Genomic DNA, 23,793 nt, shown 5'->3' with positions numbered 1-23,793 from the left:
TTGGCCGTGGACTCTATAATGGCATGATCTCTGCAGATTTAAGCCCATCTACATGCACCGAAGGACAAGTGGGCCAGGGATTCCAGTCCCAGACTGTACAAAAAGGAGACAGGGAACTGGGCTTAAGCACCAATCAGCCTAGGCTTCCTGTTGTAGATGTGATGTGGCCAGGTGTTTCTAGTTCTTGCCGTCATGATTGTCTGCCTCCTGAACGTGGGAACTGGAATAAAGTCTTTGTTGAGGGTTATTTTTTGGGGGGTGGGTCAGGGTATGTTATTAGAGTAATAGGGAAAGAAAGGAAGAAATTAAACACCTTAAGAGCAAAGCCAATTTTTAATGCAGTTTCATGTTCTTTTCTTTTTTTCAAGAATTTAAAAGAAATGATGTGCATCTATAGGCATGGAGGTCAGAAGAGGTTATTAGCTCCCCTGGAGCTGTGGGGATAGCAGGTCATAAACATAGATATGTCTTCTGTGAGGGCAGCAGGTGTTCTTAACCACTGAGACATCTGTGTCCCGGTTTTAAGTTTTCTAGAAAACTCTTTTAATGCTTGTTGCGTTATTCAAAGGCATATGTTTTAAGTAGATCTTTAAGTACAAGACCTAACTTATGCCAAGTCAAAACAATCTCACTGTTGAGTTCAAGTCTTAATAATGTTTAAAAATAACACTACTAGAAAGAAATTAACATTTAAGACAGGATTCTTTATATAAACAAAGAAACAAACAAAAACCCAGGGCTTGCTTGCTTTATTCATTCATTCATTCATTCATTTTAATATTGGTATAACCCTTTGATTATAGAGGTTGGCAGTCAGAGATACATTTGATCCTCCTGCCGCCAGTTGCCTAAGACATGGGCATGCATGCATGTATGAAAGATAGGTAAGCCTGGGAAATGGGAAAGTGTTCACCTAAGGCAGACACAGGCAGTCAACTGTCTTGTTGCAGAAGCACGGGGTTTTATTTTTTTTTTTTATTTTTTATTTTTTTATTTTTTTTAGATGTAACCCTGGAAACAGTATTGAAACCTGAAGTTTATTTTTTTTTATTTTTTATTTTTTTTGGAAACTGTTTTCTTTATCTGAAATTTCTTTTTTTTACGGGCTTTTATTAAAATTATTAAAAAGGGAGGAATTGGGGAAGCCCAAAAATGTGAGCCTATTTCCACATTGACGAAAGGTCAGAGAGTTGGAACTTAACCTCTATTCCCTCAAGGTTGTGTTCCTACCTCAAGCAAAGGTCTCACCTAGATTTAGCTCAATGAGTTCTGTTCATCAAGGTTATTGTCAACAGGTGTGGCTAATAGTTAGACCTTCTGTTTCAGAAAGAGTAGATATGTTTCTACCTCAAACAAAAGTCTACAGATCTTACTAAGGTACCAGTTCCTTTAAGGAGATAACACTGGGCTCCACCTATGGACTAGTTTGCCATGTTTTGGTCTAGGGTGTGAACTTGACTTGTTTTGTTCTAGCAACAGAATGTATAACTATGGATGTAGCCTGCGACCTTCAACTGGTCTATTCATTTCCTTGTATCATGTTAATGCAGTTTTAAAAAATCTTATTCCTACCTCTTAGCTATTGGAAATTAAATGTGGTCAATTTCAGTATTCACTGGAACTTCCTCCCGGTAGGAGAGAGAGAGAGAGAGACAGAGACAGAGACAGACAGACACAGACAGACAGAGACAGACAGACAGAGACAGACAGAGAGAGAGATAGAGAGAGAAATTGTTATCTGCTACCATTAACAAACCAAACCATCTCATGTACGTGATGAACAAATTAATCTGAATAAATTCCGAGTACCTCTCGAGTATGATGCAAAACAACAACAAGAGAGGGCAATAGTCAAATATTTTCCTACCATAGAAAGACTCCCAGACTATCAGTGATCCTCCGAATGGAGATCTCAGCCTGTGGTTCCCTGCTCTAGTGCATGATACAAAAGGAAGGCCAGGCAGATCTCAACAATTTATACATAAACAACTCTTTATTGTTCAAGAAGTCTAAAAAGTCATTCCACTATAATTTCATTGTGCTCCATTCACAAGTGTGTTTGACTCCGTGATGACAACTGTAGCTAGCTGTTCTTATACTTGCAAATTCTGCTCTTTGACTTTGCTCTCCAAACACAGGAGACTGCATTCTCCTTGTTGATGTCATATCTGCCTTTGTATTACATTTATATGGATACTTATTGCTGTACTTAGGATCTTCCAGGTAAAAATGGATGCTTTATTCCAAGAGCACATGCAGAAGCCTTTTACCAAATAAGGTAGCAATTACTAGTTCTAATGGCTAGTACACTGTCACTTTTTATCCCCCGGGAATGACCTAGTCTATTTTGCTCTACTGTTTGTCTCCTTGCTAAATCACAGTTCTGCTACTTGTAAGGGGCATCATATTTTTTCCAAAAGTTTCAACCCATTCTATACTAATTCTAGGCCCCAAATCTCACCTAATATCAACTCACCAGAGTCACAAATTTATCATCCAAATCAGGTATGAGTGATATTTCAGTATTATTTCACAGAACAGAATTTCTTTTCATCTCTGGGCTTCCAAACTTACCACACAGATTATCTATTTCCAACATATAATAGGCAGATGCAGGAAAGTTGAGTCCATTCCAAAAGACAGAGATGAGAAGAAAGGAAACACCAGTCTCAAAGATGTTTGACAATAGAAGGAAAGTTTTCATTAGCTCTGAGAATAATTCTGCTATTCATGAATCTGTTGCATGAACGATTGGTACTATTGTTACTCGTAGCAGTGGCCCTTGCTCCTCCCATTTAAAATGGTAGCATTTCTACTGGTACAACATCCTTAAAAACCTTTTGAACACATAATACATGTCACAGGGATCTGTGCCAATAGACAAGCACTCATTTGCTAGTCTTCCCTGGGTAACCTCTGTGCTGGATAAACCTGACTATGCAGAGATAGTTGAGGGCTCGCGATTGACACACTAGTCTGTTCAGAAAAACTTTGTCTAGCCAAGAACTGGCCTTCATGTTAGGCATGCTTTTATAGTGATAAAATACATAATATTGCTTTGCTTGGACTGTCATAAGGGGCTAGCCCGGGAGCTTAATTCTCATAGTTCTTAAGACTGGATGTCTTAATTCAGGATGCCTGCATGGCTAGGTTACAATAAGAGCCGTCTTCTAGCTTGCAGATGGCTGAGTTCTTATTTTTTTCTTCTTTACTAGGCAGAGAGAGAGAGAGAGAGAGAGAGAGAGAGAGAGAGGTCTAGTCTTTGAGTAAGGACACTAATTCCTTGCATGAGGCCGCCAGCATTATAACCTAATTACCTCCATAGGCCCACCTTTAAATGCTGTCACTGGGGATTTCAATACACACAAAATGTGGAGGGGCAGGCATACGCACTTTGAATGTTATGTACTCCAATCTGGATAGGCTAAGGATTCTGGATCGTCAAGGATGATGATTTGGGGTTTGTTCTCAACTTGCCTCTTCTTTTCACAGTTGCTATGTTAGCAAGGAAAAGACAGGCTTTGCCTTCAGCATCATAGCTGGAAATTGACTCAGCTAAAGAATCCAAGTTCAAGCTTCACAACTGTGATTTCTTCACATTGTACAGGCATAGCTAGATCTAATTTTCTGCCACAATACAAGGGAAGTCACATTTGCTCCGGTTTCCAATAAGGATTTTTCACAGTTCCGTCTAAGCCTGGAGGCAGCTTGAACATCTGTGCTTATATTCACATTCTCCTCGAAGTACTATATAAAGAGCATCTTGCCAAATAACACAACTGTCTTAGTGAGGGTTTCTATCATGGTGACGAAACACCATGACCAAAAGCAACTTCCAGAGGAAAGGGTTTATTTGGCTCAGAGGTCCACATCACAGCTCGTATTCAGAGGCAGGGCAGGAACCTGGAGGCAGGAGCTGACCAGAGGAGTGCTGTTTATCTCTCGCTCCTTCATCATGACTTGCTCAGGCTGCTTTCTTACGTCATCCAAGATCATCAACTTAGGGATGGCACCGAGCACAATGGGCTGAGACCTACCATGTCAATAACTAATTTTAAAAAATGCCCTAAAGTCTGACCTATAACCCAGTGTTATGTGGGCATTTTCACAATTGAGATTCCCTCCTCTCAGAAGACTCTAGCATTCGCCAAATTGACACAAAACTAGCCAGTACAGTAATAGGCATAGGTTCTAGGGACTAAATGGCAACTTATTTTTGAGAGATCAACATTCAACTCAATTAAATTGGTATGGGAAGAATATAGAACCTTTGCTTTTTTTTTTTTTTCCACAGGGCTGGGCTTATGTTGGACTATATTGGTAGATAGACATATGCCCTCAGGACAAAGACTAGGTTTGCAAACGCTTGAGGTAAAAAGTCAAGGTCACAAGTTCATTCCCTATTTCCTGCGGGACATCACATGACACAGGCAGATGTTCACTGAGCATTCTCATACAAACACTAGGAGACTAGCTGGAGCGGGCCAAGGGGCGCTGAGTCAGCCCATTCACGCTGCCTGCTGAACTGTGAATGGGGAACGTTTTTCCCTGGTTCACAAATATTTGTTTGCGTGCATCATGTATTGGGCAATTACTCTATGTTCACATAAAGGAAACAGCATCATTTGGGTGATCAGACTTAAGCATCCAAATATATCACCCAGGCTCAAGGAATGTTGTGGGCTCCACTCAAAAGTCCTGTCGTGAAGCTGGAGTCCCCAGTGTGAGTGCAATTAGAGACAGAGACGATCAGGAAGTGACTCAAACTGAATAAGATCATCACAGTGGAACTCTAATCCAACTTGAGCAGTGTCCTCTCAAGAAGAGGAAGCTACAACAGGGTGATTTCTCTCAGCACACACACACACACACACACACACACACACACACACACACACACACACGAGGAAGGACTATGCAAAGACAAGAAAGAGATGTCCATCTGCAAGTGCCCCAACCATTTCAGTAGTTGTCCCCAAAGCGTTTAGAATGCTGGCCTCCACAACAGAAAAGAAATTTCTGCTAGTTCAAGTACTTTGTTCTCAGCATTTGTCATTCAGGGCTAGCAGACTAGAGAAGGGAAATCTAATTTCATCAGAAAATTTGAATTTATTGCTCCAGGTTTCAAAGATTCTGTCCATATAGGCACATATATAAATATATTCCAGATTTTTCACATAATAGTCATATTTTTATGAAAAATTCGAAGTGTGTGTGTGTTTACGTATGTTTGGGGGGGGTAGTGTGGAGCAGGGGAGGAGAAAGAAAGAGGAGAGAAACTGTAGTAAGTCCTGAAGAATCGCTGCCTGCACTCAGGTCATTTCAAGGTCTTTTCCCATTTCAACAATTCGATCTTGAAAGGAAGAACCATCCCCAAAATCTCGTTCTAATTGTTTCTTGCATCCATTTACTGTGACTTGGTGCCGCCTAGCAACTCAATAGATTTTCTTCATTACAAAAAGGGTGCAGGAGGGTGAGTTGCATTTGGCAGACTCGCTGTCTCCTGACAGTGGACTGGAGACAGTGAAATAATTTTACTAGCCCAAGAGTTGTTGAGAGAACTCCTTGAAATCCCTTCACTGAAGTGATGGTCTATTTCCGACTTCTTCCTAATTGCCTTCCGTGTAAGAGAGAAGCCCCTTTCTTGTCCGGTCTCCCCACTACTTCTCTCTGCCTCATGTACTTGGCAGTTCAGGGCCTGTTTCCTGACTCGCTTCTTACAGAGTAAGTGTCACACCTCTTCAGGAAGTATATGGGCGAAACAATCAGGATTAAATGAGCACTGCTTGTTACATCTCGGCCCACAGGCACTTTGCTATAAAGTCTTTAAAAAAAATTTCATACAGACATATTCTAATCACACCTTCCACATCCCTCACCTCCTCAGAGATCCTCCCTTCCTCCCCTCCCACCAAATTTCACACCCTTTCTTCCTCTACGTTTTTTTTAATTTTGTTTTTTCAGATTATACTGTAATTACATTTCTCTCTTCCCCTTCCTGCAAACCCTCATATATGCCCCTCCCATTCTCCTTCAAATCTATGACCTCTATTTTCCACTAACTTTTATTGCATGCATGTGTGTGTGTGTTTATGAATGTATTAGGAAGATAGATGGATAGATAGATAGATAGATAGATAGATAGATAGATAGATAGATAGATGTACTGTTCAGTCTGTATAATGCTAGCTGTGTGTTTTTAGGGACATTACAACTCACGTTAAGTTTTCTTTTACAGGGATTAATCCAGAACTCTGGATTACAAAATTTAATAATTAGCTTGCAGTTGATGTCTTTGTTATTGAAAGATGATGGAAGAGAGACAATAATCTTAATTTTCTGTGTTTAATAAAAATATCAGACTGTGTGAGTATATGGGGCAGGGCCTGTACAGAGATATCCCTTAAATTGAATTAATCTCTGCATGTTTTATACTTAGCATGCTTTGTCCAAGTAGGGACCATGCTTATTTTATTAGCTGCCATATGGCTCAGTACTTAGAGACTATCAGTAATCCCTGCGGAAGGAACAAAAACCAATTAACCTCTAAACAATGAATTACTTATATAATAGTTGATGCGCAACAAAGATCTGTGTGATAGAGAAAGGACTTAGAGTTCTGGCTGGTTCAAAGCTAGAGCTGAGACTGTAGGCTGCGGATGAATGGATTAGTAGATACATTAATGCCTACATGTAACATATTATTCTATAAAAATAGAATTTATAAACATGTGCATTGAAAGTATATACTGTGAATTCATATGTTCATGCAAATATACATCATTTTCTATGTATAATCCTGTATAACATCTCACTTTTCTTATTATGTAGTTGTAAGAGAATCCTAAAAGGATTGTTCATATTTTATAGCAGTAGGATGGCAGAATTATGACAAAGGCAAAAGTTGATTATTCTTTTAAGGTTGAAAATGGCCTCTGGAGGAACAAGGGCAATAGTATACTGTGGTATCAAAGAGCTTGACCTCTGAGGTGTGAGTAGCAGGCGTGATTGAGTTTCTCAGCCTATGATAGCTGCTGCTTTCTCATGATAAAATCAGTCAATATGTGTTCCTGCCATATGTCAGACAACACACAAGAAACCCAACCTGTGATGGGCACATAGAAAAGCTGGTCTCTCTCATTTTCATTTTTAGTATCATTGTGCTTGCTTGAGACTAGCACACTTCCTGGGAACTTTCACAAACCGCACCACTTTAGAGACACGCCCACTGCCACCGCAGATGAAAGAGCATTTCCTGAACAAATTTCCATTTAATTTTCTAAAACTGCTGCATCATGAGTAGTCAGATGACAGACGGCTACATTTTGCTGACACACAGAAAAGGCACGTCATAAAACCCAAGAAAATAGTGTCAGTCCATGGACCCTCCCAGGAAACCACACTGACTGGAAGTGACTGATGCAGACCCTACTATGGAATTAAGCTAATAGCCTTCAACTCTAAGGGCAGCTAACCATTACCCAGAATATATGTGTGTAGGGGAATGGTCATGGGTCACGTAAGATCTGCACACACCCAACCACAGGAAATCTGGTTTTGGTAGCATTGTCTTCAGTATGAAAGGATCACAAAGCAGGTAGAAGGCAGCTTCTGTCGACAAAAATAACCAGGTTCAACAGTTGTGGTCCTTTGCAAATGAGCACACGGCATGGACAGCTAAGCTCTGTAATATTTCACCTACAGATAAAGACACAATATATATATATATATGATATTTATATATATATATGCAAAAAATATGATGCCTTCAACTTCTCAAGACTGCAGCAGCTAACTTCAGCCCTCAGCTTTCATGAAGAAAGAAATATGCATTGGGAGAATGGAAAATACAATGACCTTAGCGTTAGGGAGAGAGAGGCTGCTTCCAGTTCCCAGTGTCTGACACCCAAGTGACATATGGCAGGCATGCCATTATTTTAATGTTCCCCTAAGTAAACAAATGATAATAAAAATGAGTGAGTACCAGTTTATAGATTTACAATATACAAAATGTTCTTCCCTTTATAATAATTACCCTTGATGTGAACCAACATCAAGTAGAAAATAATTGTGAACAGGCAAAGTAGAAAATAATTCGCTTCCGATTTTTCTGAAGCCACCTAGGAAAGTGATGGCACATGACCTACTCTTCCTAACTTCAGTTCTATGCGGCCATGAGCAGGAAGCGCTCTCCATTGAGGCTTGTTTTCTTCAGTGGTTTCCCCTAAGGGGCCATTTGGTAATGTCTGATATATTTTTGATTGTTATACTGGGGTGTTCTATCTAGTGGGTGGAGTCCAGACACACTGCTCAGCAATCTTGTACTGTCTTGTTCATCCTCCTCTTCCCCCGGTCTAGAAGAATTATCAAGGCCCTCATGTCAGCAATGCTGATGTCTGAACTGTAGTCTAAACAGTGAGCAGTCTCGTAAGCAATGTTAAGTTGTTTAAGATTCCGTGGTGGAATATTTTGATACTCTTCCATCAGGAGGCAGAGTCTCATTCCCCTCCCTCTGCTGTAAAGCGAGATTTGCTCATTGTTGTACAAAGAGATAGATGTGGTTTCTAAGTCAAAGACAGAGACAGCCGTGAATTTCTCCCAGTATCTCTTTAAAATTTTGATTACTTTTACTTATGTGTCTAGTGTGTCTCTGGGTAGGTTTGTATACCCTAGTGTAGGTGTCCTTGGAGATCAGAGGTATCAAAAGTCTCCCTGGATCTGGAGTCACATGTGGTTGTGAGCCTGAGAGCCCACCTACATGGTGACTGGGAGTGGAACTCAGGTCCTTGCTATGAGCAGAATGTGCTCAAAGCCACCAAGCCATGTCCCCCAACTTCTTTCCCGGTAACTTTTTTAAGATACTTGCCTTTGGAGGCCAAGTTACCACCAGGAAGTCAGGTTATGCAGTAGGTGCCTTGTGATAGAGACTAATGAATGTGTCACAGAAAGGGGATGCCTTGCAATGAGACTAATAGATATGCCACAGAAAGGGAAAGTTAACTGTCCTCTGACAGCAGTCAATGGCCAGAAACCCCAGTGAGGACACTCCTGAAAATCCCAACAGAAGAAACTCTGAGACATAATAAATGATGCTCAAGACATGGCTTGGGGTGAATGCACAGTCATAGCCAGCCAGTGTCATCTACAGACTGTGGGTCACAGTGAAATGCTGTGGCACGCACAGTGTCTTCCTTCCCTGCTTAAAGTTTCCGACACATGAAAGCGTCAAGTGTCCTTTTCAAGGGAAAGCTGCCGGACTGTGTGTAACAATAACGACACAGACAAAAGCGAGGTTTTCAAGGAAATATTCAGCGTGACCCAACAGCATTTTGAAAATACATACAGAACACGAAAGGTTGGATTTCATTTCAAATTCCAAGTGTCAAAATGAGGCAGGGGTGTGTGGAACTCGATGAGCTCTTGAGATCTCTTCTGAGTTGTCAGAGGACCCTAACCCTAAGTTCTTTGACCTGAATCTATAAATATTTTCACAAGCTATACATTCCAAAGTCGTAACATGAAAGCAGTGATTCCTTGTGAATAAAGAGGATGAGTGTACCACTTCATATCTGACAGATTACAAAAAGTAAATGAAAAATACAATGTTGGGGAGGTTGGTCAGTTTCTACATTGTAGAACTATACTGTTGAATATGTGGCAATAGCTGACACACACTCATATATACACACAAACACGCACACTCGCCATCTCTGACATTGCAATGCTGCTTTGGGAAATCATCCAAAAAGGAAACAGGAGAAAAAAATCTTCTTGTATAGATTCATTATATACAGCGGGGGATGAGGGAAATCCCACAGGATGTAACCTAAATATCCAACAATGGTACAATAGCTAACCAGGAGAAGGCAGGATACAGTGATTCATGCCTGAAGGAAGACTGCTTAACATACAGATTCTCTCTGTAAGGCTGTTTCGGCTCTTTCTCACTTAGCAGCATTCAACAGAATCCATACTGCATCTGGAGGCAGTTCTAAAACAACAAAGTCAGCTAAAAGCCAAAGATACATACTTATATGCATACATTCCTACATAACACATTCATATACACATGCATACATAATACAAACATGTATACACATACATACATGCATGCATGAAAGAAATAGTGACTAGAGTGTGAATTCTTGGGTATGCCAGGAAAGCTGAGACAGGAGGGCAGAGCACTCTCCTACTAACATCATTTAGGAAAGTGTGCATTGGGCAAATCCAAAGTCTTGCTGCCATGTTCCTGTCCTACCAGAAAACTTTGCTGCTATTGATTTGGGGTTCTGAACATAGTAACACACTCTCTTACATAGCTTCTTTCAAATATCAGATTCCCACAATGAGCCATGATCCATGGAAATTTTAGGAACAAACAACTTATAAATCTTCATGTGCCCACTAGTCTAAATAGCCCAGTGAGATCTCCTCCATCCTCCTGGAACATGAATCGTCCCTCTTCCAATTATATCCAAGCCACTTGCCTATTAGTCACTCAGTAGCCATCTCTAAGCTATCATGGTCTTACAGAGATCTTGTTCCGGTAGTCCTTATATGGTCGCCTCATGCCATGTCACAATGTCTGCGTTAGTCCTTATATGGTCGCCTCATGCCATGTCACAATGTCTGTGTTAATCATCTCACATCACTTTATCAATGAGGTGTTGCGTCATCACAAAGGAAAAGGTGCGGTGATACTACGCATTTTTGAGGAAGACCACATTCACACAACTTTATTAGAGCACATTTATAATTGTTCCATTTTTATGATTAGGTACTTTTACTAAATAATTAACATTTTCTGCGCCTATTTTCTTCTTTTTATTCAAGAAGAAAGTATGACATAGCCCATGGTGGTGGTCTCAATGTAACATTTAGACCATGGAGACTATGGACTCTCTATCTTCCTGGGCATTGGAGTTGCAGATGTGCACAATTAGACCCAGATAATTGTGTTTAATTTATAAATAAAACTATGATATATATGTATGTAGAGGGGAAATGCTGCATAAAACATTTTGTAATATCCATAGTTTCAGACATCTCTTGGAGGTACTGAAATAAAACCCTTAAGGATGACAGATGACACTGTACATACACATTAGTGACTAGGCAAATTTGCAAATAAAAACTTGTAAGAAATGAAAATTCAATTTTATGTCACCAAATTCTAGAAAAATGAAAAACAAAAAAATATGATGAAGATAAAAAAAAATATTTTAAAACATGATGTTTGAAAATTTTCATGAGGAATATAAGGAAGGCTATAGAAATAAGACCCCAAATTACTGAAACGGAAATAAATATAATGTGCAAATAATAAGTGGAACTAAAAATTGCTTCCCTGAGAGCATTTATAAATTTCATAATCTCTTGGTGAGAATGATTGAGAATAGGAGTGACAATGAGTTGTTACTACAAATTTTACACTAATTAAAAGCTTAGTTTATTAAAATCATTTTGTGTTTACTTGAAATTTTAGATGAAAACATTATAAATAAAAGCAACTTATAAAACAACTCAAGTCTGGAGTCTTCATGTTTCTATACCTGGCTTCTGCAGCTCAATTTAATCCTGATGTTTGATTCAACCCTCTGACCATGTAGCTGGGTTCTACAGCAGCATCTCCAGTGTTTCTCCAAATGGGTTCATTACCTAACCTCCCTGAGATCCTATTTGCATGTCTACTAGCCATCTGTCTCTGAAACTGCAAGGCATCCTTGAATTGTGATGAAGTATCTTTAGTCATGCTCTGTAACTTACATTTATATGTATATAGATATAATAACTGTAGAATGAGATGTTGTGGTGATTTGAATGAGAATGCCCCCTACAGCTTGGTCCCTATTGGTGGAGTTGTTTGGGAAGGATTAGGAGGTGTGGCCTTATTGGAGGAGGTGTGTCACTGCAGGTGGGTTTTGAGATTTCAAAAGCTCACATTATTCCCAAAAGATATAAGCTCTCACCAACTGCTTCTGCCTGCTGCCATGCTCCCTGCCATGATGGTAGTGAGCTCACCCTCTGAAACTATAAGCCCTCAACAAACTCCGTCTTCTATAAATTGCCTTGTTCATGATGCTTTGACACAGCAAAAGAAAAGTAACTAAGACATTTGAGCATTCAAGTAAATTGAAATTCCAAAAAAAATATTGGAATAATAATTTTAAAAGAAGCAAAAAACTGTGTTTGGTAATAGCCAACTATCCAGACTACTTAGCAAACTACAGCCAACAAAACTGATAGAGTTTGTAAATTTATTGTTACATAATGAAAAGACAAAAAGTTACAGGGCAAAAAAGATAATTATTAAACTAATTCAAATATCTAAATTGTTATTTAAATCTACACTGTAAAAATGTAAGGAGAATTTTCCCAGGGCCTCCTCTCAAGAATATTAAAAAGGGGCTTGTGGCATGGTTCAGCCATTAAGAATACACGCTGTTCTTCTGAAGGACTTGAGTTCAATTCCCGTACTTATATAGAGTAGCTCACAGTTCTAACTCCAGGACAGAGAGAGAGAGAGAGAGAGAGAGAGAGAGAGAGAGAGAGAGAGAGAGAGAGAGAGAGAGAGAACCAAATATCTTTTAAAAATATGAGAAAAATACAAGCTAAATTTAAATGAATTTTTTTCTAAACCTTGTGGAATATGTGTACATGTCATGTGTGTCTCCAAGCATGTGTGGCACAGCGAGAACATGGCAGTCAGAGGACAACATTCAGAGATGGCTTTCTCCTTCCTCCTGCAAACGCAGGGTCTACCTCATCATTTCTGCTGGTCTCTGTACTCCAGGCTAGCTGGTCTGAAAGTTTCCAGGAAACTCTCACTTCCACCCGCCATTTCCCAACAGGAGTGCTGGAATCACAGATGTGAGCCACTACATCTGGTTTTCCATGGGGTCTGGAGATGGAACCCAAGCCATCCTTGTGAAGCAAGTGAGGCATCTTGTGAGCTCACAAAAAATTTGTGAGAGACTCACAAAAGAAGAAATGGTTTCAATTTTATGGTAATCGCTCAGTCTTGACATCAGAATCCAAAGGAAGAGTACATAAAAATCAAATCAAAAGCTAATCTTAATCATGAACATGAATGCAAAAATGAACCCAAGAACCCATTACAAATGTTGATCAAGCTAGACACAGGCTACTAATACAAGGCTTTCATAGCTGAAAAGCAATATAATTTGCCATGTTAATGGATTATAGAAGAAAATTTACGTGATTCTTAAGATGCAAAAAATATTTATAAAATTAAATTAGTTGTCAATTTAAAATATATCTTGACCAAGTAACAGAGAAGAAGAAGCATATGATGAAAAAGTATCTATTTACAGCCCACAGTAAACACTGCACTAAACACTGCGACACGGAAATTGCAGACCCCTTTTGCCTCTTTTTTTGAATAGTCAACAATGCATTTGCTACTGTATTGAAGGCCTTGTTCAGCTCAGTGTGACAAGGAAGGATTAGAAAATTTTAAAAAAAAAGAAACTCAGAAAACTCCTTGAGAAAGAATAATGTGTATCTGATATGACAATGAATTAACAACTAAAATAAAAGAGATTAAAAGATGATAGATAAAATAACTAATAAATTGTGTTTGTGTGTGTGTGTGTGCGCGCGCGCACGCAAGCGTCCTGCCATATATTTGGAGGGTAGGGAACAACTCTCTCAGGAGGAAGTTCTCCTACCACACTGTTGGATCCTGGGACAGAATTCAGGTTCTCAGATCTGTCCACTATATGCAATAATGATACATAAATTGCATCTCAATATATCAAAACCTCGATTTCATTTAGAAAACCATTTTAAGAAATCATTGCTTATAATAATATCAAACAACATCACACTCCTAACAAAAGTCTACCATATACTGAGAATTGCCTGTGCAGAAAACTAGAGATCATTGCTGAAAAGATGAAAGACCTAAGGGAATGAGGAGTTCATTAGAATGGTAGCTTGGAGAACTCATTATTTGAAAATATGTCAGTTATCCAAAAATTAATTTACAGACTCACTATGGCTACATATTCAAGACATTTTAAAAGTTAAAGAAATACATTGGTATTAAGAAGCTAATTCCAAATTTTGTATTAAAAATTTGATCTCAAGACACTCCTGACGAAAAAATGGGTAGGGTAAATGTCCTATGGAGCTCCTGTGCACATGCGCTAATAAGACAGAGCAGTCTTGGAACACAGTGGAGGAGCATGCACTAGAGGAGAGCATACACACTGCCTGTCTGGGACAAAGGAGGAGCTGTAGGATGAACTCTTCATTCAACAAACGCTGCTAAGATTATTGGTTGTCTGTATAAGGAAATATCAGTTTTGACTTCTACTTCTCTCATTCACAAAAATCCACTGCAGGAAAATGTAGGTCTAGATAAAAATACAAAATAAATACTGTTTTAGGGAACATAGGATAATATCTTTATGAGCTTGAGTTGGGGGACTTTCCTTGAAGTTATACCTAAAATAGAATGTAAGCAATGACCACAAAATCCAAGTTCCACTACGTTCCCATTAAGAATATACACATTAAGAGATAAAACGGAGTGGAAGGCTGTCTTTGGATCACACATAACTAGCTGCTAAAGTTTTATTAATCAACACGAAGATGGACAACTCTACTGTGATTTTTATATTCACTTGTGTTTCCCAAGCAGAATGTTACCATGGCCAGTGATGGTGCTCAGCAGGTTAAGACACTTGGTGCTAAGCGTGGCAACCTGAATTCCAGCCCCTGATGCCACAGGGTGGAAGGAGGGATCTGACCCCCATAAGTTGTCCTCTGAGCTCCACACGCGTGCCGATGCATGCCCTCCTCCTCCACTAAGTGAATAAATGCAAAAGTAATATTTAAAATAATTAACAAAAATGTCCTTGATATAGAGGAGGAAGGAGGAGGCTTGTTTTTTCAGAGCTCACAGGTGATCAGAGCACTGAAATAGCAGGTGACAGCTACCAACAGGGTTCACGGGAGAAGTGCCACTAAATTGCATGAGCGATGGGTGCATCCCATCCCATTCCCGAGGCACATGTACTTCAGTGAAACAGAATTAAATGATTTGCAAAACAGGAACTCATAGATTGAGTGCATCTGGACAGGAGGCCATGAACCAAAACCAGAAATGATAGGGCTATATGTTGACCAAAGGCTAATAGCATCGTAAGGCCTCAACCCTCTTCCAAACAACAAGCAGAAATAATATTGCAATGATTCTATTACAGCCTGCTTATTTGGGGGACAATATTAAGCATTGTTGTAATGAAGGGATTTCTTAATTACTATGTGTTCATAGATCATTTTCAATTCTGTATTGTATTTTCATTAGGCCTATATATTATACTTTTACCCTAAAAGAAAAGATAAAGATCATCTAAGAGTCTTATAATTTCCAGCTTTCCTTTTGCTCCCCAGTCCCAAAGAACATTAATAAATAACCAGAAAGCAGAACCAGTTAATGTAAAATATCTGCTTCAAACACCCAGCTCTCACAGTGAGATTTAGAAAGGGTTATAAAATTCAAGACAGCTCTCACTCTACTGAGCATGGAAGAAGCTGTAGGCTAAAGGAACTGAATGTAACTGGGGGACAATTTGGAATAGAGCTGTCTGGCTGCTCTGGCCAGAATCCAGCTTGTAGTCTGTCTGCACAGCTACATGGTATCCATGGAAATGAGCTCAGGCCTGCACAAAGACAAACAAAGGCCACCTTTCGATGAATGACAGCTGCCAGAGTCCAAGAAGCAGTGGCCTTCCTCATGCTTTTTAACAAACAATGAAATAATCTCAGACATGGCCAACACAGTCTTTACTGTGCTTCTGTTTGCTGTGCTCTGGTTCAACATCCACTTCATTTTTTTTTTTTATAAAGCTGCTTCATAAAGACTCTCTGCATTCACTTTAAACTCATAAGAGCAAGAATTGCAGTTGTAGGTGTAGAGCGAAGGCAGGAGTCTTTGCCTACAATTCTAGTTTCTTTTAACTGCTGGGTAGTGAACATAGACAAAGCTTCAAGAGAAACTACAGTATATTTAAATTTATTTGCTGCCTCAGTAGTCTGTGAGCTGAAAAGGTTGGAAAAAGTCTGCAGTTTAAGTTCATACAGCATAATGAATATAACTTTTCTGTACATGAATCAGCAGGCCTAGACTGGACAAAAATGGAATATAGCAATTTGCAATAATTATAACTCTAATAATATTAAGCACAGAGAAAAGTTCCTGTTTCATAAGCATGAGGATCTAATTTGGGGTTCCCAGCATCCATGTAAAGAGAGCTGGGCATGGCGGCGACTGTCTATAACCCCACCACATGGATGAAAGGGAGAGCCGAGACAGGTAGATCCTGGGAAGATGCTGACTATCCAGGCTAGATGTAACAGCAAGCTCCAGATTTAGGAGAGATCTTGTTTCAATAGATCAATCAACAGAGAGAGAGAGAGAGAGAGAGAGAGAGAGAGAGAGAGAGAGAGAGAGAGAGAGAGCTCAACAGCAGAAGACAAAGACACTCAGCATAGACATCTGGCTTCCACACATGTACACATGGGCAAGCACACACATACTTGCACATGTACACACATATGCAAACCACATACATACAAATTAAGAAGAAATACGAGGTTTTCCCTTTTCCCTCCTTTCTCTCTTCTAAGATTCTTTCCACAGACACTAAAGCTATTCCCCATCAATCTTGGGTGGTGGGTGTCTGATGCTCATGGATGCCACAACAATTTTGGAAAAATTATGCATGCACCATGAAGGATTATGATTAGAAAATCTGAGATCTATCATAAGTTACGTGCAAGTGATTTCCATCATTGTTTACTTACAGCAGCGTTTCCTGTACTCTCTCCTCCCCATTTCTACCAAGTGCCCCTCACTGTACGACCTCATTTCACTTATTCCTAACTTCTGCTCATCAAGGTAATGTGCTCCATTGTCTCCAGATGCAATGCCTCCCATCTCTCTCCCAATGTCACTCATTTGACTGATAAAACATCATCTACTAACTAGTGGGTACCCCGGATGTCAACCTCTCCACACTGACCATCTCTTCCCTACAACTTGCCTCTTTTAGCATTCCTTACATGAATAAATGGCTGGACATTGTGTGCTATGTATCACGATTCTATGAATCTGCTTTATTCCCATGACAGAATTAAGTCCACCACCAAATCCTGTCTCATCTTTTTCCTTCATAGCATTTACATTTTACTTTACTCTCTTTTTCTTCTGCTATTCTCTCAGGTCTTTTTAAAATATCATTTTCCTTCTCCTGGTGTGGCAAACTAACACTGAAACTGGTTCTCTCCCAGACATACCTGGCATCTTCTGCCTAGTCTCTATCCCTTATCCTCCTCCTGGCTGCCAGCGTGCTCTGGCAATGAGAAAATCTGAGCATATCACTTCACTTCCTTGCTCAGGTAACTTCAAAGCTCTCTCCCACACTCCAGATGTGACTCCGGCTCCAGCATAGTTGAAGAGTCTTAAGGCCAGATGACCATTGACCTCTTGCTTTTCATCTCTGCTTTATGACCTGCTTCCGTTGTGTCAAGGCTCCTCTCCAACCTAGGAACTAAACTCAGGTCTTCTTTCCAGTAATTTTGCTGTCTCTCTCATCTTTCCATCCATGGAAAGTGATAGACTGGACCCCACGACCTCGACAGTCCTCCACAGAAGATCTAAATGCTAATGACTCCTTTCTGTTCCTGTGAAGGCTTCTCTGGAGCCTTGAAATTTTGGTGTCACCGTGCTATTTTTTTCTCTAAACTCAACATTTTGTTTACTCATTAACTGTATAAAAAATACTTATTTTATGCCATAAAACACATAACAATTGTTGCTTAGCTAAAAACATAACTAAGTTTTAAATTATATAAAGTTTTGAAGAAGTTGAGTAGAATTTCCTTTTGGTGATTTAGGAACTGAAAAGCAATGCCAGGCACCAACTGTCTCTCAGTCTTTGTGTGATGTTACCCCTGGTATATTTGGTTTCATCTCTCAGCTAACTGGCTTACACCATGGTTGCAAGATGGTTGAAATGTCTCTGACCCTCACATCTGAGTCTGACAAAATCATATTGTCTGAAGAATGAAGAAGATTCTTTTCCCAGAAATCACCTAGTACAGTGGTTCTTAACCTGTGGGTCGAGACCCCCTTGGGTATATTTATAAAGTTTGGGTATATTTATAATGTGTACATAAGTGGAGTGTCTGTGTGTTCTTATGTGTGGGATTGGGCAGTATAGAAAAAAAAAACCCAGATGGATAGGGAAACTATGGCCAGATGGTAGAGGACTTTTATGAATGGCAAGATATTTGGACTTTACCCTATATCAGATGTGGTGGGAAACATCAAGTGTTTGAAGTAAGGGTGTATATTTTTAGACCCAGATAAGTGTCTCAGAAAGATACCATGTGACAATGAAAGCGATCAACTGGGAGGAGAAGAAACAAAATGGAAAAGCCAGTTTCCAAGTTACAGATGTTCTCACACAAGAAGATGAGGGTTTGAACTAGTGGTGGCAGAAGTTGCATCGATTGGAAGGAAAAAACTGGCAAAGTCTAGCTTGTGAGTCTGACTGAATGCCATGGAAATCTCACACAAGAAGATGAGGGTTTGAACTAGTGGTGGCAGAAGTTGCATCGATTGGAAGGAAAAAACTGGCAAAGTCTAGCTTGTGAGTCTGACTGAATGCCTTGGAAACACATTCTCAGGCTCCTTGCTGGCATGGCAGACGGCCGGTAAGCTACAGTGAACTGTGAAGGAGAGATTCTGGAAGATGGGTGGAGTGGCTTCAGCTTAGGGAATATTGATTCTGGCATGTTAATAGGACACAGAGGTGTGGAAATTTGGCGATTTTGAACTCAGGAGATGAGTGAGATGAGTTAGATCCTGTGGATCCAGAGGCACGTTTACAATGAAGTCAGGGATCCCGGATGGAGCTCTTCAAATATCATCCAGCAATAGGCAGAAAGTGAGCCTCTGAAGGAGGTGAGATGAAGCAAAAGAGACGAGAGGAGAAAAAGAGAACAGAAGCCAGGGATGAGAGCATTTCATGAGAAAACCAAAAGTTAAAAGGAAGCCCACTAAAGAATGTGTGATTTCTTCATTCACGTTAAGGTTACAGTTGATTTCCTCTCTGGATATGTACTTAATTTACAGACTGTGTGTCTTATGATCTCTCTTTTCCATCTTCAGCCTGCCCATGAACAATGAAAAGTGATAAATATAGAACAAAGCCGGGCCATTGTTCCTCTTATCGATTGGTGAGAAGGGTTATGGAAAAGAAATTTGAAGCTAAGTGTTAAAAAGAGATCGAAGATGAACTTACTTCTAATGTGGTTTGCCCATGTGCTGTAGAGGATATAAGAAGTAGAAACACATAGTCGTGCGTGCCTTCACAGTTCTAGCTTTTGTATATATTTGCATCACAATTGTGCATGCCCCTGATCTATAAAGAATAATATATGTGTCTGTTTAGTGCTAAGTAATGTTGAAAATGTTTATATTGCTAGGGAAAAACAAAAATTTAAAGTACTGGTGGCCAGGCCTAGAGCTTGCAACTAAATGTTAACCTTAGACACCCAAAACTTTGAAAATCATGCTACCTGCCTAAGGATCTCAATTGCTTTCTCAAATGGCAAAATTTTATTATGTGATTTTATTTAATTAGATGATTGAAATAGAGAGAAAATGTGTTCCTTGAGAATACAAATAAAGGAAATAAAGGAAGGAATAAACACCTGGAGTACTTTTTACAAATGTCATATAAACCCCACCTGCTTGCGGATACTGAGTCATCCTTGTTAACTAGCTACAAAAGAAAACCCAGGTACCTGACTCCGTGCCTTTCGGCAACACATTCCATCAAGGTCCTTCCCAGAGCTCCTCCCAGAACAAGCCTCAACTTTTCACCAGTAGAAAATGATGCTGTGCTTCAGAGGCCTCTCTGAATAATGGCAACAATTAAAAAGGGGAGATGAAAAAGCCTGGGTTTGTGTTTCCAGTACTTCTTAGAAGAGCCCCAGAAAGGGAATTCCGGGATCCAACGCAACTGTCTTAAACCCCTAGATTGGAGCTGGTGCCCCCTTCAATCAATTGTGTGTCCCTAGGACAGAGCACATTGCAGCCTGGGGCACAAGGTAGCATCCTAAATGTCTAATGGTGCCCTGTATCTGCTAGAGCATCAGGGCGGCTGCATAGTTCTCTCTTCTCTCTGACACACAGGAAATGCCACAAGGCTAACCTGGACTGGTTTTCCTTCATCTTAAAGAAAGATTAGCCCCCAGAAAAGCACAGTTTAGAGAATGTTTTCCTTTGTAATAAGTCACTGACCACTAGTGACCATTACGTTGCTCTGTTAGCTGTTTAGAGTCCACATACAATTGCTTCCTTTTCCCCTCAACTGCCATAAAAGCCTTCGTCTTAGACTCACCCCAGGCTGTGGTTAAAGGTGGAAAATTCTCCTGAGTTTCCCAGCGGCTCAACTGGCTCCCCAGCCCTCTTTCCTCACTCAAGGCAATGGAAGTCAGGCAAGGCAGTCTAGCCCTGGTCTCAGCTAATCCCTTTGTGGTGTCTAAGATGAAGAAAACGGATAGAACTGGTTTAAGTTTACTTTCTTTGAAGGACGACATTACAACAATAAGAGGAAGGCAGGCAGGAAGGAAGAATTCCCCTCTGCCTCGTATTTAAGAAGTGTTTGTTTGGCTTTCCTGACCCCTGTGTAAAAAAACTCCAGTGCACCTTTCTGAAATAAGAACAGGGGGCACTGTGCGCGACTCTCGGGAAGTTTTCTGCAAAGCCACCTTTTGGGAGCTGCAAGCTGCAGTCCATCGCTAAATCCCGGGTTCCTGATTCGGGGCTAGCTCAGCACCTGCAGAACCTATAGGAAGTTGGAAGGAGGGTCGCGCGATCTGCGGGACCCTACTAAGGCCTCAAACGTTGAGTGTGAGAACATCGAAACCCAAAGCGCTTAGAAAGATGACTTTGAAGGGTGTTTGATCTGGTGAAACACGTCTTCATACGGACGTGTGTGTGTGTGTGTGTGTGTGTGTGTGTGTGTACGCGCGCGCGCGGCTGTGTGTCTGTCTGTCTATCCAAGCGGCTCCAGGTAGACAGGATCCCGAGTCCACGCGGATGCAGTGTGGACTCCACCGCCGGCTCTCCAGTTGCACTGGATTCTTCCCTGCTGTCCCTGAACCTCTGCCGGTCTCTCCCACCTCAGAAGCGCATCAGAATTCAGACTTACCTTGAGCAAGCGCTAGCAGCCGCAGCAGAAGCGCGCCCCCTGCCTGTCCCGGCTCCATTTTGGGTCTGCTCTGGGAAATCTAAGGTGCTCTGGGGGTGCACACAGTACCCTCCTTGGTGGAAGGCTTCCAGAAATTAAGACTTTCCAGAAGCTGTCCCGAGGACTTCTCTCCTGGTCTGGATGAGAGCAAGGAAAAGTTGCTTGCAGCTTCTGAGTTAGGACCCGCCCCTACCCGCCCCTCCAGCTTGGGCAAACTCCGGATCTGCCCTGCCACGCCCAATGGAGCCCTGCACCACGGTGCCTGCAGCTCCCCCAGGGTTGCACACTGCTAGCCACAATTCCACTACGCCCACGCAGCCCCCGCATCCTGTAGGCAGTGCGGATGGGACTGACCGCCTGGTGGCCTTTCCTGCCCTGTAGCAGACTGTCCTAGCACACCCGACCCAAGAATGCAGGGTCGTACCCTCCCCCCTCCACTTGTCCACAGGAAACCCCTAGCCAGACCCCTAGTGCAGTTCTATCAGCTCAAAGCCCTCTATGGTGCTCAGCGGGGAGCCAGGAGCCCTGAACACCGCTCCTAGGCTGCTATGTGCGTGCCCTTTTCTGTTTTTTCCTGAGTGGGTGGAGAAAGGGACAGAAATAAGCTCGGAATGACCAGGTTCTACACTAGCTCATCAGAAAGAACTGCTCTCAAGTTATGATTATCCCCGAAGTACTATTTTTGCGCCACAGTGGGGTGTGTGAGAGAGGGGAGGCGGTCGTTCTTTTCTGAGGTGATGAGGAGTTGAATCTGAGTCAACTTGATTTACTTCAGGACAGGTGAGAAGAGGGAAGAGCTGCTAGAGACTCCCAACTCTTTCTCTGGATTGTGCCATCACCGTTTTCCAGTCTTTCAGACTCTGAAAGACAGTATTCTATATCTGACTCTTTCATATCCAAATCCAAGAAAGAGAATGTCTACTTTTAATCTCCTCTACACCCAGCGTTCCTACAAAGGCTCAGCCACAGGTTCCTGTGCACTGATGCTGTTAGACTTACTCTAGCGACTGCTTTCTGTGCAGCAATCAAAAAGTCTCATAAACTAAAGAACTGCATATCTAATTGCTATTGCTCGCATCATTCAGAATGTTTTGGGAATTCGCCCCTTGGCAGGAAAGGATTCTCTGGGTCCATGGAGCAAGCGAGCCACTTCCAGGTAAGAAGATGTAACTACTTGGTAAAAATCAAATGATTATCTGTTTATTAAACAGTGGGTCGAACTGAACACTTGAATTCTTCTTTTGTGTGTATTTTTGCATGTGTGTGCAGGTTTGTGTGTGAGCTGCGTGTGTTTGTATGGGTGCATTTGTATGGAGGCCAGAGAACAAACCTGGCTGTTGCCCCTGAAGAGCCATTCACCCTTTCGTGTTGAGACTCTCTTACTGGCCTGGATCTTACCAAATAGGCTAGACTCTGTGATCTGCTAGACTCCAGACAGTACCAAGTTGACACTCAATAGATGCTAGAACTCTGACTAATACTATAATAAATTCAGTGCCCCGGAAGCTCACAGCCCCAGGTTGCTTCCTGTTCTCTCCCCCACCTCTTTTAGTTTTACTCACAGACAGTTCTGACCTTGTGTGTTGTGCTTAGTAAGACCTGAGGTGGCTGATCACTAACCCTGACACACAGCTGGGCAGCTCACAGGCTCCTGGTGGGAAGCCTGCCAGGTTTCAGGGAGATGACTATCTGTCTGTTTCCTTCTGACTCACTGAAATGTGAGTTCTGTTTGGAGCAGACTCTTGTTTGGGAAGCAGGACTGCTCTTTTAATAGGCTTTGTCTGAGTTGGGGAGAGGAAAATGCATTTGGAGGGCTTGTTGCTCTTAGATGGGCAAATCGGCACTGTGCTGCTATGGAGGAAGAACAGATGAGAATATATATATATATATATATATATATGTATACAAGTTTGTGGATTGAAATATTTAACCAGCATGAAGTGGCTAAGACAAAATTATTTCTGGAGTCTTACCTCACACACACCTTGCCTGGGTTAGTCAGTTTGGAAGCCACATTCACTTCAGGAAATAAGGCAAGAGCTGAGCTTTCCTGCTGTAGCCTCAGGCTCCTTTTCTGCCATTCAAACTATTAAAGAACTTTTATTTCTATTTGGTTTGCCATATAAAATATTAAAGAGAGCATTTAAAGATTTGTATATTTTTAATGCCAGTAACCATTACATATTTACATAAATGTCGTGTATAAGAAAATAGACCTCTTGGATGTAAATCAAAAGGAGTGGCATTGCTTTACATTTTTTAAAATTATTCCAATATCTGGATTAAAAATAGACATGTTAATTCTTATATCTGGCTTGGCGTGTGATCCCATTGCTGTATATACTTGGGGTTAAATCATAAAGACTAATGGGACATCACACAGATGTGTAGTTTCTAAACCTGTGACAATGTTAGACAATCTTCTAATATTGTATCACAATCCAATAAACAGTAGTTTCTTTTTTCCCCTTTTCTTATCTTTTTATGAAGCCACACA

At 40.9% G+C, this 23,793-nt stretch overlaps 1 protein-coding gene across 1 annotated transcript in view; it reads right to left on the bottom strand.

Moving 5' to 3' along the window:
• Nucleotides 1-21,315, bottom strand: part of Itga2 (integrin subunit alpha 2) — a 93,306-nt gene extending 71,991 nt beyond the window's left edge. Inside the window, exon 1 of the mRNA XM_057789903.1 lies at nt 21,258-21,315. Within this exon, the coding sequence (XP_057645886.1) occupies nt 21,258-21,315 (58 nt within the window). The remainder of the gene's footprint in view (nt 1-21,257) is intronic.
• Nucleotides 21,316-23,793: the final 2,478 nt, after the last annotated feature.

The sequence above is a fragment of the Chionomys nivalis genome, chromosome 15 (assembly GCF_950005125.1).
Source record: "Chionomys nivalis chromosome 15, mChiNiv1.1, whole genome shotgun sequence".
NCBI classification, from domain to species: domain Eukaryota; kingdom Metazoa; phylum Chordata; class Mammalia; order Rodentia; family Cricetidae; genus Chionomys; species Chionomys nivalis.
Note: the sequence above shows the minus strand (reverse complement) of the source record. Positions and strands in the feature narration are given on the sequence as shown.